We start from the raw sequence: 18,131 nt of genomic DNA, 5'->3' as shown, positions 1-18,131 counted from the left end.
CCCACCTGCCGTCCCTGCGTCAACCCTGGGACATAACAGTCAAATTGGCACCGTAGTTGCCGCAGGATGTCTGGTCAGGCCTCGGTTTCCCAAATTGTGAGAGATGGATTCCCTGGGTCTCGGTTATCCAGGCCTTCTCAGCCACGGCAGGGGTGAAGGGAGGGTGGTACTGTTTGATCCCTGGCAACGCCTGGGGATTGTGCCTGGAAGTCCTTCCTGAGGAGCCGCGCTCGCGGCCACTGCACAGGTTCCTGCGTCTCCGGCCACTTCCTTGCCTTGGTCAGTAGATGGCGTGCAGTGACCCTAACTTGGAAGCTCAGGATTTTTGGACCGTCTTCCGAGGGACCCTGTGGTTCTCCTACCTATTTGCTGTCCGACCCATGAAGGGGGGTCCTTAGCCTCGGGTGTCCTCATCTGTAAAATGAGCAGGGATAATCCCTGCTCCGCCTGGTGCACAGGTTCTTGAGAGAGTCTGGTAACATCGGGTCCTTTAATAGTGACACAAAACAAATGGCATTCGGCACACGGGTTTTGGTGCCAGGCTATCCCCTCATAGGTTTTCACGAAAGCTGTCAGGGGGACGGGCTTCTTTTCTTTACCTTTTACAGATGAGGAAACTGGCGTTCAGAGAGGTAAAGTGACTTACCTGAGGGCACACAGCCAGTAAGTGGTAGAGCCAGGTCACACTCAGGCATTCTGACTGCAGAAGCCCTGCTATCCACCTCAACCAAACCACTCTGCCCTAAGCCCCCATCCCGACCGTTGTGAACATTGGCCGCATGGGGCTGGGGCGGGGCTGAGGCGGGGGGGGGGGGGGGGGGGGGCTGGGGAGGTTATTCTTGCTCATTGCCTGGGCTGTTGAAAAATTGTTTTAAAATGCTTTCTCTTGCCAAACCCCTGCTATACACATAAGTAGAGAATTATAATAGTTAGACTAATATAGTTTTGAATAAAAAAATATTTAAAAATTTTTTTTCCATTGATGGGGGGAAGTTGAGGAGAAGAAGAAGAGAGAGAGAGGAGTCAATTCGTTGTTCCACTTAGTTCCATTTAGTTGTACACTCATTGATTGCTTCTCACAAGTGCCCTGACCAGGGATCGAACCTGTGATCTTGATGTCCTGGGTCGGTGCTCTATTTACTGAGCAACCCAGCCAGGGCCGAGTAAACCGAAATCAGTTACCAGCCTGCACACTTTTCTCCGGTCACTCAGTTCTTCCTCTCCCCTCAACTCCTCACCTCATGGCATCGGGCTTACAGGGCTAAATTCGAGTTCGTTCTCTGGCGAGCAGGCAGTTACATCATTCATATACTCATCCATCCACCCATCCATCCATTCATTTGTTCCAAAAACATTTTTTAGCCTCTATATCTTCCCAGTATGGAGATAGAGAATTGAAGAAAAGATAGTGCCTGCTAGAATTCACCCATCCAAATAATAATTATGGGTGCATTTAATGTGCTGTGCCCTCTGTTTAGGTCCCCGGCACACGGTGGTGAACAAGGCCCCGCTCTCTCACATTCTGGCTGGATGACCTTGGGCAGGTTACTGGAACCTCTTTCTTTTTTATTTTTATTTTTTGTATTTTTCTGAAGTTGGAAACGGAGAGGCAGTCAGACAGACTCCTGCATGCGCCCGACCGGGATCTACCTGGCATGCCCACCAGGGGGCGATGCTCTGCCCATCTGGGGCGTTGTTCTGTTGGAACCAGGGCCACTCTAGCACCTGAGGCAGGGGCCATGGAGCCATTCTCAGCGCCCGGGCCAACTTTTGCTCCAGTGGAGCCTTAGCTGCGGGAGGGGAAGAGAGAGACAGGAAGGAGAGGGGGAGAGGTGGAGACACAGATGGGTAATTCTCCTGTGTGCCCTGGCCGGGAATCGAACCCGGGACTCCTGCACGCCAGGCCGATGCTCTACCACTGAGCCAACCGGCCAGGGCCCCAGAACCTCTTTCAACCTCAGTTTTCTCTTCTGTAAAATGGGGTGAGGGGTCCTACTAGCACATCCCTCGAAAGGGTCAATGTGAGGATGAATTAAGGTTAGTTAGTCTGTGTGGAGCCCGCAGGAGAGAGCTTGGCAGCACAGGAAGTGGTCTGTACATAGGAAGGCAGGTCTTTTTCCTGCCTTCTTGGACCAGTGTCGCAATGCTTTCCCAGGGAGCTCCTGCAGAAGAGTGTGGGTGATACCACAGGGGACAGGAAAGGCTTTATCTAAGCGGTGACATCTGAGCTACGCTCGAAGGATAAATCAAAGTGCGGTCACAGGAGAGGTTACTCCAGCCAGTGGGCACAGCAGCAAAGGCCATTTGGTCATGAAGCGAGGCCTCCAGTGTGATGGGGAGGAGCTGGGGCGGGGAAGAGGCTGGAAAAGAAGGCTGGGCCCGGGCTTGAAAGGCCTTGAGTGTCACAAAGAAAGTTCAGACTTCATCTGGACACAATGGAGAACCACTGGAATTTTTTAAGTAGGGGCTCGATGTTGTCAAAATATGTGTTTCGGTGTTTTAGAAAGATTACTCTCTAGCAACCTGTATGGGGCAGGACCGCAACTAAACTTCCTTCCCTTGGGGCATGGGTCCCTTGATGTTCCCTCCTTCTCTTCTCTCCCCCCTCCTTCCTTCCCCCCTCCTTTCTTCTTTCCTTCCCTCCTCCTCCCTTTCTTCCCTCCCTTCTGTAAATCTTTACTGAGCACCCACGGGGTGTGAAGTGCCATGCCAGGCACTGCGTATCTGGCACCGAAGGAAACAGTGTCTCCTAGCCAACGTGTCACTCAGGGAGACCAGGGGAGAAAAGGCAGGGAGCTGCTTTAGGGGCTGGTGCCAGGCCAGAGGTGGGTGCCAAGGAGGGACAGGCTTCAGGGAGGCCTGGAGGAGGGAATGCGGGATTTGGTCACCGATAGACTGTCCAGGTAACAGGAGGAAATGCGTCGCCAGCCCACTAGCCCAGCTGTTCTCAAAGCCTGGTCCCAGGAACGTGTTAGAAAGGCTCCTTCTCGGGCCCACTCCAGGCCGGCTGATGGAGAAAGTCCCGGATGAGGCCCAGCAGTCTGTACTCTCACGGGTCCTCCAGGGGGCGCCCCTCAAGTCTGGGAAGCCCCAGGATAAGAAGCCCTGGAGGGAGGGGATGCTCTTTAGTGGCAGGTAGGTAGGTGTCCGGAGCACGAGGGGGCAGCGGACTCCATTCTGGACCTGATGAGTCCATGGGACCCGTGAGACATCTCCACGGGAAAACGTCCGTTAGGCAATTGGTTTTAAAGGTCTAGGGTTCAGGAAGTTCTGGGCACCAGATAAAGGGATAGGAGACAGAGGCCTTTGAGGAAGCCTTGAGTGGTCCAGAGAGAAGATTGCGAGGAGGAGAGCCCTGAGTCCACGGGAGGAAGGGTCCAGAGTGGACAGGGTGACATCGCCCAGCTCAGCAGACGCCCGTCTGAGATACAGGAGAGGCAGGTGGAGCAGGTTGTTTTAAACGACCTGTGTCCCCCTTAGTGGCCTCTGTTTCCTGTGTAAAGGCGGAGGTGAGGCTATGCCCGGGACAGAGGAAGCCGTGACAGACAAGAGGCTTGGGGAGAAGGGCCTGACATGACAGAGGAGGACTCAAGGTGGCTACGGTCGGTTTCCTAAGCCCGAGGAAGGGAAGCGTTGAACCCAAAAGGCTGTCCCTTGAAGGCCCGCCGCTAATGCCATTTTGGGACTCTATCTGACAGAGTTGCTGTGGATGGAGGGCCAGGTGACCGGGTCACTGACAGCCGCCCCTGGAGGCAGACATGGGGAGCAGGCAGGGCAGAGGCAGATGGAGGGCTTCTGTCCTCATGCGCCCCCTGGTGGGCAGAGGTCCGGATCTAGCACCAAGCGCAAACCAGGGCCAGGATCAGCCCTTTGGGCAGCTGCAGAGTGGACACAGCTCCGGGCTCCTGGACCAACAGGGCTTAGATCTGAGATGGTGCAGAAACTGGGAGGTAGGGTCGGGCAGCCAGGCCCCTTGCCAGATGTGGGCCGGTACATCTGGGGCCGATTCCAGGACTATCTGGCCTCAGAACCCAGTGCAGGACCAGGAGAGCTGGCTCACGGGTAGGAATTCTGAGAGCAGAGTGATGTCGTGGGGGAGCGTGCTGGACTTGGAGCCTGACGAGCAGAGATCTAAATTGGGGCTCTATCGCTAACTCGCCAGGAGACTCGAACAAGCCACTTAACATTCTCTGTGCCTCCAGGTTCTGAGCTGTGTAGCAGGAATGTTAAAATGATTTGTCCTGAGGATGAAATGAGATAATGCATCTTTAGGATGATATCTAGTACATATCAAGTGCTCAGAAAATAGTAGTTATTATGTTATTTATAGCTGGCCTATATTCCTGTATTTATCCTACAGATTTCCATTTGCAAAGCCCTTTCTCCTCTATTAGCCTCATAATGTCTGTGTAGGAGTGGGAGAGGGGTCCCATTTAAAAAAAAGTTTGTATAAGACTTTATTTTTTAGAGCAGTTTTAGACTGAGAGGAAGGCTCAGAGATTTCACTGTCCCTGCTCACGCCGAGTGTCCCCCATTGTCAACATCCCCCACCAGAGTGGGACATTCGTTGCCACTGATGAGCCTACACTGCAGGGGTCCCTTTCTATAGGTGCATTCGTGACGCCCATAGAGGGGAAGTGGCTATGCCCCGGGTCACGTGGCTAGAACGTGGCAGGGCCAGGACGAGAGCCTGAGCGTCTCAGCCCTCTGGTTAGTACTTCCAGAGAGCAACACCATGTCTTGTTCACCACAGTGTCCCTTGTGCCAGGCACTCCGCAGATGTTCGCTGAGTGAAGGAGCGGGTGAGTGTGTGACTGGGCGAATGGAGACTGAGCTGAATGATGCCGTCGGCTCTCTGCTTCTGTTCAACCTTGTGGCCGTGAGGGCTACATGGCCCACGTGCTCCGGCCATCCGGGGGCCTGCCCACCCGAGACCTGGCCCTCTGAGCACTGTTGTTTCCCCAGGAGAACAGTCTCAAGTCCGGGAAGGGGGCAGCGGCCACGATCCCAGGCCCACAGACGGTGGCCACGGAAATCCGTTCTCTTTCTCCGGTAAGTGAGCAGGGCCAGCTCAGGTTAGGGGGCTCCACGCTGGTGTGTGGACCCGGGTCCGCAGGTGACCCATAGCAAGTGCAGCGTGGAGCCCAGAAGGCTGCCCTTCTAAATGCGGCACCAGGCAACTGGATCGTTTTCAGAGGCCTGCGGGGCTCCCTGGTGCCCACCAGAGTCTCGTCCATGGCCCTCCATTCCCCCAGCAGCTGAGCAGGACGTTGGCAGTGTGGGGTGAGGCGGCTCCTCCCTTTGGTGGTGCTCGTGATGTGATAGCTCTCTGGCATCTGCTCTCCTTGCTGACCGGGAGGAGCCGGGGACCAGGGTCCAGAGACTTGGGTTCTGGACCTGGCTCTGTCAGCAGCTGCCCCATGAGCCTGGGTCTGTCTCTTGCTGCAACTCCTGTATTCTCGCAATCGGTCATTCTCATCATCTAGCCCTGGAGAGGACACGGTCCGGCTCTGACAGGGGGGGAGACTGAGAGGGGGCTCTGGGTCCACCTTGGATCCCTCTGTTCATTCTTCTGAGATGCCAGGATTCTTCAATTCTAGGGTCTTGTTAGAACTCTGGGCCTTAGGAATCTCAGGTTCTAGGAATCTTAGATTCCAGGCTTGGAGAATTTTAAGGGTCTAGCATTCTGAAGATTCCAGTATTCCTGAATTCTTACATTTAGTGATCTGTAGGATCTTGGCTTCCTTCATGGAATCCCCCGCCCCCACTCGCCCCCTGGTGCACCCCACCCTGTGGAGCCCAGCATCCTCACCTGTCCCCGGGGGGCGGGGTGGTTATATTCTGCAGATCATCGGGAAAGATGTCCTCACCAGCACCTACGGCGCCACCGCGGAAACCCTCTCCACCTCCACCACCACCCATGTTACCAAAGTGAGTAGCAGCAGGGTGCCGAACGCCCCCAGCCTGGCTCTGGGGCTCGGGAAGGTCGTTGTCGTGGCTCGGCCTTGTAATCTGGACAGAGAAGATCCGTGGCATTTCCGGTTTCTGGATGGCCGTGAGCTTTGTTCTGTGTTACGGTTCGTCCTGGGCCACCAACCTCTTCTTCAACAGTGATGGCCAGGCTTGGGGGATGAGACCATCTCCTTGGAAGTAACTGTGGACAATAGCATTTGTGTCTTGTAGACCTTAAGTGCTGGGGGGATTTTGAAGGGGCAGTGTAAGGAAGGCTCAAAGAGTGAGGAAGGGTCTTCTAGGTTTGCACAGGGTCTTGGAAAGCCAGGCGGGGACTTGTGAGGGGGGAGGAGGCGGAGGCAGGTGTGCTCTGCGATGTAGACGACAGGGGCAGGAACCGTGTGCTTGCTTGTTCATGCACTGCGCAAATGTCACTCCGTGCGAGGGGCTGTTGGAGGGGCTGCAAGCCATGCATGTTGGGGAAACAGGAGCAGTGGCCTCGGCCAGCAAGAGTCAGCACGGAGGGAGGGACGTAAGCGGGAAGTCAGGCTGCCCCGGGGCCGGGGGAAGCAGAACAGAGGCAAACATGACCAATTCCAGGACAGATGTGACGGTGGAGGGCCCGGGTCTGAGAGCCATCGGAAAGCCGTCAGTTTTGTAACTGGGGAGTGAGCTGGGGAAAGGGGTGTAAGAACAAGGGTTTAGGTCCATCAGGACAGGAGGCGGATGGGAGGAAGGAGAGAGAGTGATGGAGAGACTACGCTGGGGGGCCTGGGCCAGGGCGGGAAGCAGAGTGGAGGAAGGAAGAGGAGGGGCCAAGGAGGGAGGCATTCTGGATGCATCAGCCGTGACTTGGCCGAGGAGGACAGAGGGCTGAGGACAGAGGGCTGAGGACAGAGAGCTGGGGACAGAGGGCTGGGGACAGAGGGCTGAGGACAGAGGGCTGGGGACAGAGGGCTGAGGACAGAGGGCTGAGGACAGGCTGGCGTGCCCATGCCCCAGTGGCCGAGGGGAGGCAGGACGAGTTCCAGGCCAGGGATGGAGGCCTGGAGGAGAGATGCCAGAGAGCCAGGTTGAGTTTGCAGTTTCTGCTAAGCCATCCCAAGAAGTCTGGTAGGTGGCACTGGCCCTGTGCACACTGTCCCAGCCCTGCCCCCGCCTGTGTAGGACTCAGCACCTCTGCACAGCCCCCAGAAAGCACCCACTCTCACCACAAGCCCTAGACAATGCTGACTTCCCTGAAAGCTTTATGGGAAGGTTTCCCATCACACACCCCTCTGAATACAGAGCCCCCTCTTCTCTCTGACCTCTCCTGACTCCAGCTGCGTCCTCCCTCGGCCACCGCCCTCCTTAAATATGACAAGCAGTTAAGTCCCACCCCGTTTTTACTTCTAAACTTACACCCATCCTGGCCCCTTCAGGAAACCGTGGTGGTCACCAGTATCTTTGATATTTCTCTCATACTGTTGTTTGAAGTCATTCAAGGTAGAACCGTGTCACCATTCACATTTCATTCATGTGTTCATTCAACAAATCTGCATTTAGCACCTGCCCAGGACAGGCTGGATAGGGAAGTGAGGGAGGAAAGGATGCAGAGATGAACAAAAGACAGCCCCTGTCCCCAAGAGCCCCAGCCTAGTGAGCAAGGCCAGATTCCACACAAAAGGTCGGCCAAGGGCAGAAAGACCCAGAACTGGAAGAGATACGGATTTGGCATTCGGCAGGTACCGAGGCAGGACGGTGGACGGCTCGCCAGCCCGGGTCGGGGATAGCATTTGATCTGGGCTCAGAAGATCTAGAGGGGACAGTTTGGTGGTTGGGGGAGTAGTGGCCACCAGCCAGGATCTGCAGTCTGAAGTCCCCAAATCAGAAGAGGAGCCATCGGAGGGAGCCAGGATTCAGGTGACCGCTGGTGCCAGCTGTGCCCTTGAGGGAGACTTTGGCTAGGTCCCCTGTCACCGCTGCTGGGCCAGCAGGACCCCAGGCTGACCTTTCCCCTTCTTCTGCAGACTGTGAAAGGAGGGTTTTCTGAGACGAGGATCGAGAAGCGAATCATTATTACTGGGGACGAAGATGTTGACCAAGACCAGGTACGGGAATAAGGAGCGTTACCCCCAGGGGCACTGCCTGGCCCCCAGCCCCCACCGAATGGGGTTACCCAGGGATGGTTGCCCTTGTGGGTGGAGACGATGCCCATTTCCTGTCCATCCTGTCCGGACAAGGGGTCCCCAAGGAAGGGGCATTGCATGGGAGCCAGGAGGCGCCAGAAGGCCCAAGCTCTAGGCTTCTCCTCTCTTTGACCACTGCCCCTCCCCGGGCCTCCATTTCTCCAGCTCCGCACTGAGCGGCCTGTTGGTTCTCGTGGCCTCTCTCGCCGTTGATGTTCTGTGGTTCCTCACTTTGCTGTTCTTTTCCCCCAGGCCCTGGCTTTGGCAATCAAGGAGGCCAAACTTCAGCACCCTGACATGCTGGTAACCAAAGCTGTCGTATACAGAGAAACAGACCCATCCCCGGAGGAGAGGGACAAGAAGCCACAGGTGAGGCTCAGGCGGCTTGGCAGCCCCTGAGCGAGGGGGGAACTGTGGCCAGGTCCCCTGAGTGTCGTTTCCGGCGGAGAACCCACCCTCTGGCTTGGTCTCTGGCCCAGCTTTGATTTAATATTTTAAAAAATGTGAAGTATCTCAATGATTTTTATATTGATTACATGTTGAAATGATAATGTTTGGGTACCCTGGATTAGATAAAATATTAAAAATTAATTTCCCCTGCTTTTTACTGCTTTTAATAAAAATTTTAGGATTTCAATTTAGAAAATAAAAATTCCTACTTACCTAGAGAATTCTAGAAGATTTAGACGATGACTGAAAATTCCCTGCGCGGCTCTCGTTCTACTTCTGTTGACAGCGCTGGTCCAGACATGCGCGCAGGTCGTAGGGAGAGCCCCCCACCCCCAGCTTCCCTCAGACTTCCGTGCAGGCACCTGTCACTTCGGTCTCCTCAGCTGCCCAGTGAATATTGCTGTCCGTCCCCCAGATCTCAGAGCGGCGGGCAGGTGGGGGTCGGGGGGTCACTTGCCAAGCTGGTGCTGAGCCAGCAGTACCACGCAAGTACAGGTGCTAGCCCACCGTGGCCGTGGCGTCTGATTTAGAAGCCCTGGGGCAGGACCTGGGCACCGGTATTCATGCCTTGGCCCTGGGGAAGTCTGTGCAGCCCAGTGGAGGACTGATTTAGAAGCCCTGGGGCAGGACCTGGGCACCGGTATTCATGCCTTGGCCCTGGGGAAGTCTGTGCAGCCCAGTGGAGGACTGATTTAGAAGCCCTGGGGCAGGACCTGGGCACCGGTATTCACGCCTTGGTACTGAGGACGTCTGTGCAGCCCAGTGTAGGACTGATTTAGAAGCCCTGGGGCAGGACCTGGGCACCGGTATTCACGCCTTGGTCCTGGGGAAGTCTGTGCAGCCCAGTGGAGGACTGATTTAGAAGCCCTGGGGCAGGACCTGGGCACCTGTATTCACGCCTTGGCCCTGGAGAAGTCTGTGCAGCCCAGTGTAGGACTGATTTAGAAGCCCTGGGGCAGGACCTGGGCACCGGTATTCATGCCTTGGCCCTGGGGAAGTCTGTGCAGCCCAGTGTAGGACTGATTTAGAAGCCCTGGGGCAGGACCTGGGCACCGGTATTCATGCCTTGGCCCTGGGGAAGTCTGTGCAGCCCAGTGGAGGACTGATTTAGAAGCCCTGGGGCAGGACCTGGGCACCGGTATTCACGCCTTGGTACTGAGGACGTCTGTGCAGCCCAGTGGAGGACTGATTTAGAAGCCCTGGGGCAGGACCTGGGCACCTGTATTCACGCCTTGGCCCTGGGGAAGTCTGTGTGTAGCCCAGTGTAGGACTGATTTAGAAGTCCTGGGGCAGGACCTGGGCACCGGTATTCACGCCTTGGCCCTGGGGAAGTCTGTGCAGCCCAGTGTAGGACTGATTTAGAAGCCCTGGGGCAGGACCTGGGCACCTGTATTCACGCCTTGGCCCTGGGGAAGTCTGTGCAGCCCAGTGTAGGACTGATTTAGAAGCCCTGGGGCAGGACCTGGGCACCTGTATTCACGCCTTGGCCCTGGGGAAGTCTGTGCAGCCCAGTGGAGGAGCCACTGGCACAGAGAACTCTGCGCTGGGAGTCCGGGGCCCGGGCTCCAACCCCGGCCACTCCGCTGACTGCATGTGTGACCGCTGGTCAGCGTCTTCCCTCGGGGAGACTGTTTCCTCCTCTGCACAATGAACAGAAGGGGCCAGCCCCCTTTCCGGACGGTCCTCCGGCTGTTTCTGTGCTTTCCTAGAGCTTCTGTCCTGTGTTTTCCTAGGATGTCTGCACCCACTCCCTGTCTCACTCCTCCTCATCTTTCCCGGGGCATGCCCAGCCAGCCCCCCGGGCTTCTGCCTCCCGTGTGCCCTGGCCTCGCAGAGCTCCTGTCCCGGGCTCCCTGGCCTGCCCCCCCCCCACCCACGCAGTCTTCCAGGTCTGCCCACCTCGCCTCCCCCTCCTTCCCTCCCTCCCTCCTCCTCACCCCCCTTTTAGTCCTTTCTTTGATGCCATTGTCCTACCAGGCACGCCTTCTCCCTTCCTTGCACCCTTCTGTAAAGGTCGCCTTGTCAGTTGACCTGTTCCCAAGCGGGAGCCAAGGGTTCTAACCCACACGCTAAGTCATTGAACCCGGGCCTCAGCTTTTCCGCCTCAGGCGTTGATGTGACTTGATTAGCACTTGCCCGTCTGGGCGTGAAAAGAGGCAGGAAGGAGCTGCCACCTGTTCAACAGGCTTGGGCAGTTGCTGCGTGCTGGGCATAGTGACAGGCACTGGAAAGACAGGGATAAAGTAAAAGACAGTCCTTGCTCTCCAGGAGTTCAGAATAGCCTGGGGTCACAGCCACAACAACAGCAATCACGAGAACAGCCAGTCTTACACTGCTCACAAAAATTAAGGGGTCAGGGTACGTGCAGATACTCCAGTACTTTCAGCCTTTTGTAGAATGGATTTTCACCAGTGAAATAAAGGTTGGTTTTGCATCTCATTTGCATAATCAAACAACTGTCTTTGACTTGGTGCTTGCTTTTCTGATGTTCTTGTTTAATAAAAAACAAAAATCAAGCCCTGGCCGGTTGGCTCAGCGGTAGAGCGTCGGCCTGGCGTGCGGGGGACCCGGGTTCGATTCCCAGCCAGGGCACACAGGAGAAGCGCCCATTTGCTTCTCCACCCCCCCCCCTTCCTCTCTGTCTCTCTCTTCCCCTCCCGCAGCTAAGGCTCCATTGGAGCAAAGATGGCCCGGGCGCTGGGGATGGCTCCTTGGCCTCTGCCCCAGGCGCTAGAGTGGCTCTGGTCGCGGCAGAGCCACCCCCCCGGAGGAGCAGAGCATCGCTCCCTGGTGGGCAGAGCGTCGCCCCTGGTGGGCGTGCCGGGTGGATCCCGGTCGGGCGCATGCGGGAGTCTGTCTGACTGTCTCTTCCCGTTTCCAACTTCAGAAAAATACCAAAAAAAAAAAAAAGAAGAAGAAGAAAAAAAAAACCAAAAATCAAATGCTTATTTTTTTTATCGCTTCATATTCATTTTGAAATATCCCTTAATTTGTGTGAGCAGTATATTTAGCACCTGCTATATGCTGATCCTTGTTTTGAATCCTGGTAACTGCGGGAGGCAGGACCCATTTTACAGAGGAAGCAGCTGAGATATAAAGAGGTTAAGAAACCTGCCCAGAGCTAGCAGGTCCGCAGAGTGGGATCTGAACTTCGGACTCGGGATCACAGAGCCCGCACCCTTCACCGCCACAATTTGGAGTCAAACCTGTGTTGGGATCCAGTTTCTACTTTCCACTTTTTTTTTTTTGTATTTTTTTTCTGAAGTGGGAAGCAGGAGGCAGAGAGACAGACTCATGCATGCGCCCAACCGGGATCCACCCAGCATGCCCACCAGGGGGCGATGCTCTGCCCATCTGGGGTGTTGCTCTGTTGTAACCGGAGCCATTGTAGTACCTGAGGCAGAGGCTATGGAGCCATCCTCAGTGCCCGGGCCAACTTTGCTCCAAAGTAGCCTTGGCTGTGTGAGGGGAAGAGAGAGACAGAGAGAAAGGAGTGGGGGAAGAGTGGAGAAGCAGATGGGCGTTTCTCCTGTGTGCCCTAACTGGGAATCAAACCTGGGACTTTCACACACCGGGCTGATGCTCTACCGCTGAGCCAACCGTCCAGGGCCTCCAGTTTCTAGTTTCTTTAAAGCACCAAGGCGCCACAGGCTCATGGAGAACAGAAAGGAAAAAACAGACAGATGGACATCTGTTAATCGCGACCATACGTTTCTTAGAACTGAGAGATAGGAGGAAACGCTGAAGCAAGTGTGCTAGTAGCTTCTCACTGTTAAAGGAACCTTGGACAACTTTTCAAGCCCAAGTAGGTGATACCACCTTCCTGGAAACAGACGAGCAGACACATACGGGCTTTGGAGTCAGACAGATGTGGGTTCAGTTCTCAGCTGCCGCTTTCGAGCTGTCTGCTTTTAGACAAGTCTCCCTGTCTTCCTGAGCCGTAACAAAGGACATACGATCAAGGCTAGCTAAAAGTGACCTCTTGCTAGGTATTTAAAGATGAATGACAAAAAATTACTAACTTTTCTTGTCCTCTTCCTTCCTTTGTGTTCTCCCCCCACCCCCCACCCCCCACAACTCTGGCTCCAGGAATCCTGACCTCTGTGAAGAGATGCTGGCGTTTCTGGTCCAACCCGAGCCAGAGAACCTTTTAAGAAGGGGCCTTCTATTCTGGATCCTCCGCCTCAACACCGACATCCCAGCTGCGCCGTACTGTCCCCGATGGGAGACTGGGAAAGGAAAAGCATATATATATATATATAGATATATATAGATATAGATATATATACAGGAAACACTGCATCCTTGCACTGCTTCTGAGGCTGGCCGAGCAGTCGGTCGACAGCAACAACCAACATCAGAACACCTACATTTTCTTTGCAGACAAATTGAAGAACTGGTGGGATTTTTTTCAGGAAAGGAAAGAAATGATAATGCCAACAATCCCTTGCTGTCCCCCTTCAAAGCCCTGCGGAACGACGCAAGCGAGCCAGACCACGACGACGTCGCGGGCCGGACAGCACTGCCCGCGTGTGACATCCAGCCAGCGGATGGACGTCGCCTTGGTCCTGCGGCGGCTGTTGGCCACTTCAGTGCAAAGGAAAACCCCCCTGCGGCAAAGCAGGATGAGGCGCAGCAGCAGCAAGACGCGCACTGTCAACCATTTTTCCGAGAAGGAGAGAAAATTCCCCGCTTGGGAAGGAGGAGGAACACTGGATTATTCCTTTCTGGGTCTTGACACTGGGCTGCCGAATCCACCTTCCTTTCTTCCGCTTTCCCTCCCCCTCACACCTCTCGTCCGTCATTTTCTGTCCCAGGCCCCTCCTCCCTCTCTCCGGACTTCTGCGTCCTGGCCCTGCTGAGTCAGGGCCACTGCAGAGGACTCGCCTTTCAGACGAGAGCAAGGAAAGGAAGCCAGTGCAGAAACCCCCGAGCCGCAGGAAGGGAAAGGAGACAGTGTCACGTTTATGGGTTCTCATGATGAAAGGTGCAGCTTGTAGGAGATTTGTACGGATGTGCTTTTAAGTTATGTATATTACATATAAACGGGAAACAAATATTAAAAATAAACCGTGCTGGTGAGTATGAAGCTGACATTTTAAAGTTATAATTATCTGACTGTGATTGATGTATCTCGAGGTTCCTAGATCGATCTCACTGAACCGGCCGTGCCGCGGAGGAGGCCTGGACTCTGGCTACGGCCACTCTTCGCAGTGGGAGCTGACAGTTCGGTGTAGTAATACCGTGTGTGGTGTTTGTTGTTGGTTGATCGGTGGGGAGGCGTGGGGTCCCCAACTGGAGAGGCAAGAGTTAGGCAAGGAGGAAGCCACGCAGATGTAGTAGTCCGAGATGCCTTCTTCCCTGGGCAGTAGCAGCCGGTGCCTGGCATGTGCTCAGATGTGGGGTCCAGAGTTAGGAGTTTGCTGCAGATTCCCTGGCTCAGTCCCCTCCCACCTTAGGGGGCTTGCCTCATTTTCAGTCCTCTTTTTTTTTTTTAAATTTTTTGCCACGTCTTGCCTTTCCGTGACCTAATCATGATGGCTGACGCACCATCCCTTGGGAGGCGATGCCCTTCACCACTGCGGAGGACGGTGGCTTTAAGCTGGCTGTCTGCAGATTCCCGGCTCTGTCTTTTCCTTTCCCACCTCCGTATTCTGTCTGCTTCATTCTCTTCTTGCTGGGCCAAGACAGCCACGGTAGAGACAGGGTAGGCCCTGATTGGTCAAAAGTGCATTCCCGAGGGCGTGGCCTGCCCCAGGACCCGCTGGGGGTGAAAGATGGTGCTGCTCAACGTCTCCATCACGTGTAAGAGCCTGGCTCTGGAGACCTCCCCTCCAGTCAGCTTCTGAGCTCTTGAGCCTGTGCCCTCCGCATCCCAGAAATTGCCTCGAGACCACAGAAGCCCTTGGGAAAATCCCATCGGAAGCTTGGCATTGACCTCTGGCACACGGGGCTTTCCCGGGGCTTTTCTGCCCCAAGCTGCTTCCCTGAGCCTAGTGCGTCCCCTCCTGAGGGCGTGTGTCCCCACTGCACTTGCATTTCTCAGTCCCTCTTACCCCCCTCCCTAATCCTGTTCCTAAAAGTCGATAAATTCATTCCACAAATAATTGAATGCCTACTATACCAGGCACTATTCTGGGACTGAGAGAGAGAGAGAGAGAGAGAGAGAGAATGGGGGAGGGGCCCCCCTGAACCAACCAGCCTTACATTTCCAACGATGGCTGGCCCCTCTGAGAGCATTTCCACATTCTCCAATGACTGCGCGTCATCCAGGCTCCAGAGGGCCCAGGCTTCCTCATCAGTTACCCCAAGGGCACTGTGCTTAGCTGCTTAGTTGATGCTGACCTGAGGCAGAACAAGGAAGCAGAATAGCATAAGTCTGTGGGGAAAATGGGATGGAGAGGGGTGCAGGGAGCCCCGAACCTGGGGAGCAGATGGCCGAGTCAGCCACACACCCCTGGAGCAGGGCGGTGGTCCACCCCGGTTCCCCCTGCATATGACAGCAGACTTTCCATGCCCCGGCTTCTTTTCACGTTGCTGTAAAGAAGCCGCAGAACCTTCTTGTCACCCTTCTCAACCTGAGAGTTTCCACTCTTTCTGGGCCAAAGGCTGGAGGGGCTCCACCCTCTCTGGGCCCCCCAGAATTTGGCTCAGGTTCCCCATCTTTGCCGCAACCAGGCACCCCGAACACTCCTCAGAGGGAGACTGCTTCTCCTGGCCTCTATCCCTGTCTACAGACCCGGGGTGCACGGCTTCAGTGGAGGGGTGGAGGTAACCAGGCTGAGCTCATGGGCCAGCCAGGGTTTGTGGGGACCTCTGTCCCACAGGTGCTCTGACCTCCCTTCCACGGGGAGTCGGGCAGTGCCACGGGGGGTGGGGGGGAGGGGAGCTGCCACACTAAAATCTAGGGCACGGTTTCCTCCCCATCCTCCTCTGCACAAAGAATATAGAGTCTGTCTTGTCTGTCTTCAACCTAGTTTTCCTCTTTTCTTTTTTATATTTCTCATCTTTTCTGTGCTGCCTCTCCACCCACGACACCATGTAGCATAGTGGGAAAGTCCCAGAGGGCCGGGGGCCATCCCGGCTCAGCGCCTAACTCCCCATGTGACACGGAGCTAGTCCTGTGCCCTCCTTGGGGCCTCAGTTTCCGTGCCTGTAAGACGGCGAGGGTAAACCAGATGCTCTCAGGGGCTTTTTCCGTTCTGCCATCCTACAGATTTTCGTTTTATTTTGCCTTCTCAGGATTTTTTCCACCTGAGGGAACAGGAAGTGCCAGGACCTGTTTCAGGTTTTGATTCCTGCGAGCACATTCCAAGACTGGCCTGGAATTGCATGAGCAACATCACTCTAACTTTTTTTTTTTTTTTCCCCAAAAGCACCTTACCAACCAACTGCAAAGCTGTTCTGTTCCTTTTTATTCACACCCCTCTCTCCTCTCTGGCCCCCGCTGTCCCCACCTCAGTGCTCCGTGCTGTATGCGTGTGCTCTCTGTTCTTGTATACTCAATAAAAGTGAAATAAATGTGTTTGATGCTGAACCACACGCTGCCTCGGTGCATCTCTCTCTCTTGCTCTCTTTCTCTCTCTCTCTCTCCCCGCTCTCTGTCCTCTATCCTCTCTCCCTCCCCTTGACTACCAGTACAACTTGGCATTGCGAGAAGGGCTAAAGCTGGAGTGGAGAGATCCCAACCTAGAACACTTTCATTCAACAAATATTCGCAGCTCCGAATGTGGCCCAGGTCTTGCATCAGGCTTTGCAGGTACAACGACAAACAAGTAAGACGAAGGCCCTGCCCTCCAGGAACTCACAGGCTAGAGGAGGAAACATACAACAAAACAGATGAGCAGTCAGAGACAATTCCCCCGTGATCAGCACCAGGAAGGAAGTGCACACAGTGGGCAGGGCCAGTCACTGAAGAAGACCACCTTAAATAAGGTGGCCATCGTAGCTTCTCTGGGGATATTTGGAGCTGAATGAAGGAAATAAATAGTAAGGTGAAGCACTTGGGCGAGAGCATGCTTGGCAAGACTGGAAAGCATGTGGGCCCCAGGAGGACACAGAGGGGCTTGGTGTGTGGAGGGACAGCATGATCCCACCTCTTCCTGAACTAAGAGCAGACTCCATCTGGGTCTCTTTCTGCAGCCCCCTCCAGGGGAGCCTATGGATAATGTGGTCAGCAACCCCCGACTTCAGCCTCTGCCCACCACCTTCACCATGCCCACCATCTCCCCACCCGTACTGCCTGTCTCTTTATTGACTTACCATTTTTTTTAATTGGCTCAAAAACCCCACCAAGTTTATTAAAAAGGATACTAGATTCCGCAATTGGAAAACTAGTGTCACTTGCCAAAGAAAGGTCTTCATAAAAATAAATGCAAACATATTAAAATTTAAAACCCGTAATCCATGTAAAACTTAAACTAGTCCCTGGACCACCTGAGGTGCAGGTACCAGCACTTTCCTTTTCATTCTACTAAGTGACTTACCCCAGATCACCTTTCTTTGTTGCCAAAATTTCACAAGCAAGAACTACTGCTAATAATTTGGTGCGTTTTCTTCCCCACTTTCCACGTACATGTATTTTTCCAGGGTTGAAGTTACCTTGTACATACCATTCTAAATACTTTTTAAAACTTAGATTCCAAACACTTGCCTATAATTTCAAATACTAATACCGTTTCTTTTCTTTTTAAAGGTAATTCATTAAATGATACGAAATGCTATGCAGGGAAAAGCAATTCTTCAGCCTCTGCAGACTCCTGTCTGCTGCCAGAGGCAATTACTTCCCGGAGCTTTGCGACATCTTTCCTGAATCTTTCCTTTAGGTTTTCTTTAGCCTATTTGTCACCTTTGGGGTTCAGCAAAAGGGCTTAGTTTGCAAACATTGGGTCTCCACACACCTTGGCTCTATGTCTCCATCTCCCATTAGTATAGGGTCATTCTCTTTGCTGCTTGGGAATAACCCAAGCTTGTGTCCTCTGCACAAGTGTCTCAACATGGGGGGGGGGTATTTTACCCCTCAGGGAATATTTGGCAATGTCTGGAGACATTGTTGGTTACCACAACAGAGAGGTGCTATTGGAATCTAGTGGGTGGAGGCCAGGGATGCTGTTGAATATTCTACAGTGCACAGGGCATCCCACAATGAAGAACCATCTGGCCCCACATGGCAATAGTACCACAGTTGAGAAGCCTGATCTGGATGGACATGCGACCCACAAGGTAGGATTCCCAGGCCGCCACCTACAGCTTCTGTGCCCATAATTCAGTGCCGGGGACTCTCTGAGAAGATGGTGAGCCCAGCTGGAACAGGAAGCGCAGAGACCAGACCACAAATCTCAGCACCTAAGACTGGGAAGAGGGAGGGGCGAGGAGAGAGCTGAGCTCCTTCATGCAGGAAATGGAACTGACATTACAGGCTGAGATTGGCATGCATGACTGTGATGGAGGCCATCTCCGGTGAATCCTGCAGCAGCCCACTGTGATTAACCATGACTGCAGGGCTCAGTCTAGTCTGTAACCATGAAGAGATGAATTTTGACTGAGACAGATTGGTGTGTC

The 18,131-nt window shown here is 54.3% G+C and overlaps 1 protein-coding gene across 11 annotated transcripts in view; it reads left to right on the top strand.

Moving 5' to 3' along the window:
* The window catches only part of EPB41L1 (erythrocyte membrane protein band 4.1 like 1), a 162,713-nt gene extending 146,601 nt beyond the window's left edge, over nt 1–16,112 (top strand). For 7 of the 11 annotated variants that reach the window (XM_066234033.1, XM_066234036.1, XM_066234037.1 and 4 more), the window contains 5 exons: nt 4,966–5,052; nt 5,848–5,931; nt 7,962–8,042; nt 8,373–8,489; nt 12,660–16,112. In XM_066234033.1, the coding sequence (XP_066090130.1) occupies nt 4,966–5,052; nt 5,848–5,931; nt 7,962–8,042; nt 8,373–8,489; nt 12,660–12,668 (378 nt within the window). In that variant the 3' untranslated portion in view covers nt 12,669–16,112. The remainder of the gene's footprint in view (nt 1–4,965; nt 5,053–5,847; nt 5,932–7,961; nt 8,043–8,372; nt 8,490–12,659) is intronic. The other 4 variants (XM_066234040.1, XM_066234042.1, XM_066234043.1 and 1 more) reach the window with 1 other exon arrangement.
* Nucleotides 16,113–18,131: the final 2,019 nt, after the last annotated feature.

Source organism: Saccopteryx bilineata, chromosome 6 (assembly GCF_036850765.1).
Source record: "Saccopteryx bilineata isolate mSacBil1 chromosome 6, mSacBil1_pri_phased_curated, whole genome shotgun sequence".
NCBI classification, from domain to species: domain Eukaryota; kingdom Metazoa; phylum Chordata; class Mammalia; order Chiroptera; family Emballonuridae; genus Saccopteryx; species Saccopteryx bilineata.
The sequence above is the reverse complement of the archived record's forward strand: the minus strand, read 5'-3'. Positions and strand labels throughout refer to the sequence as shown.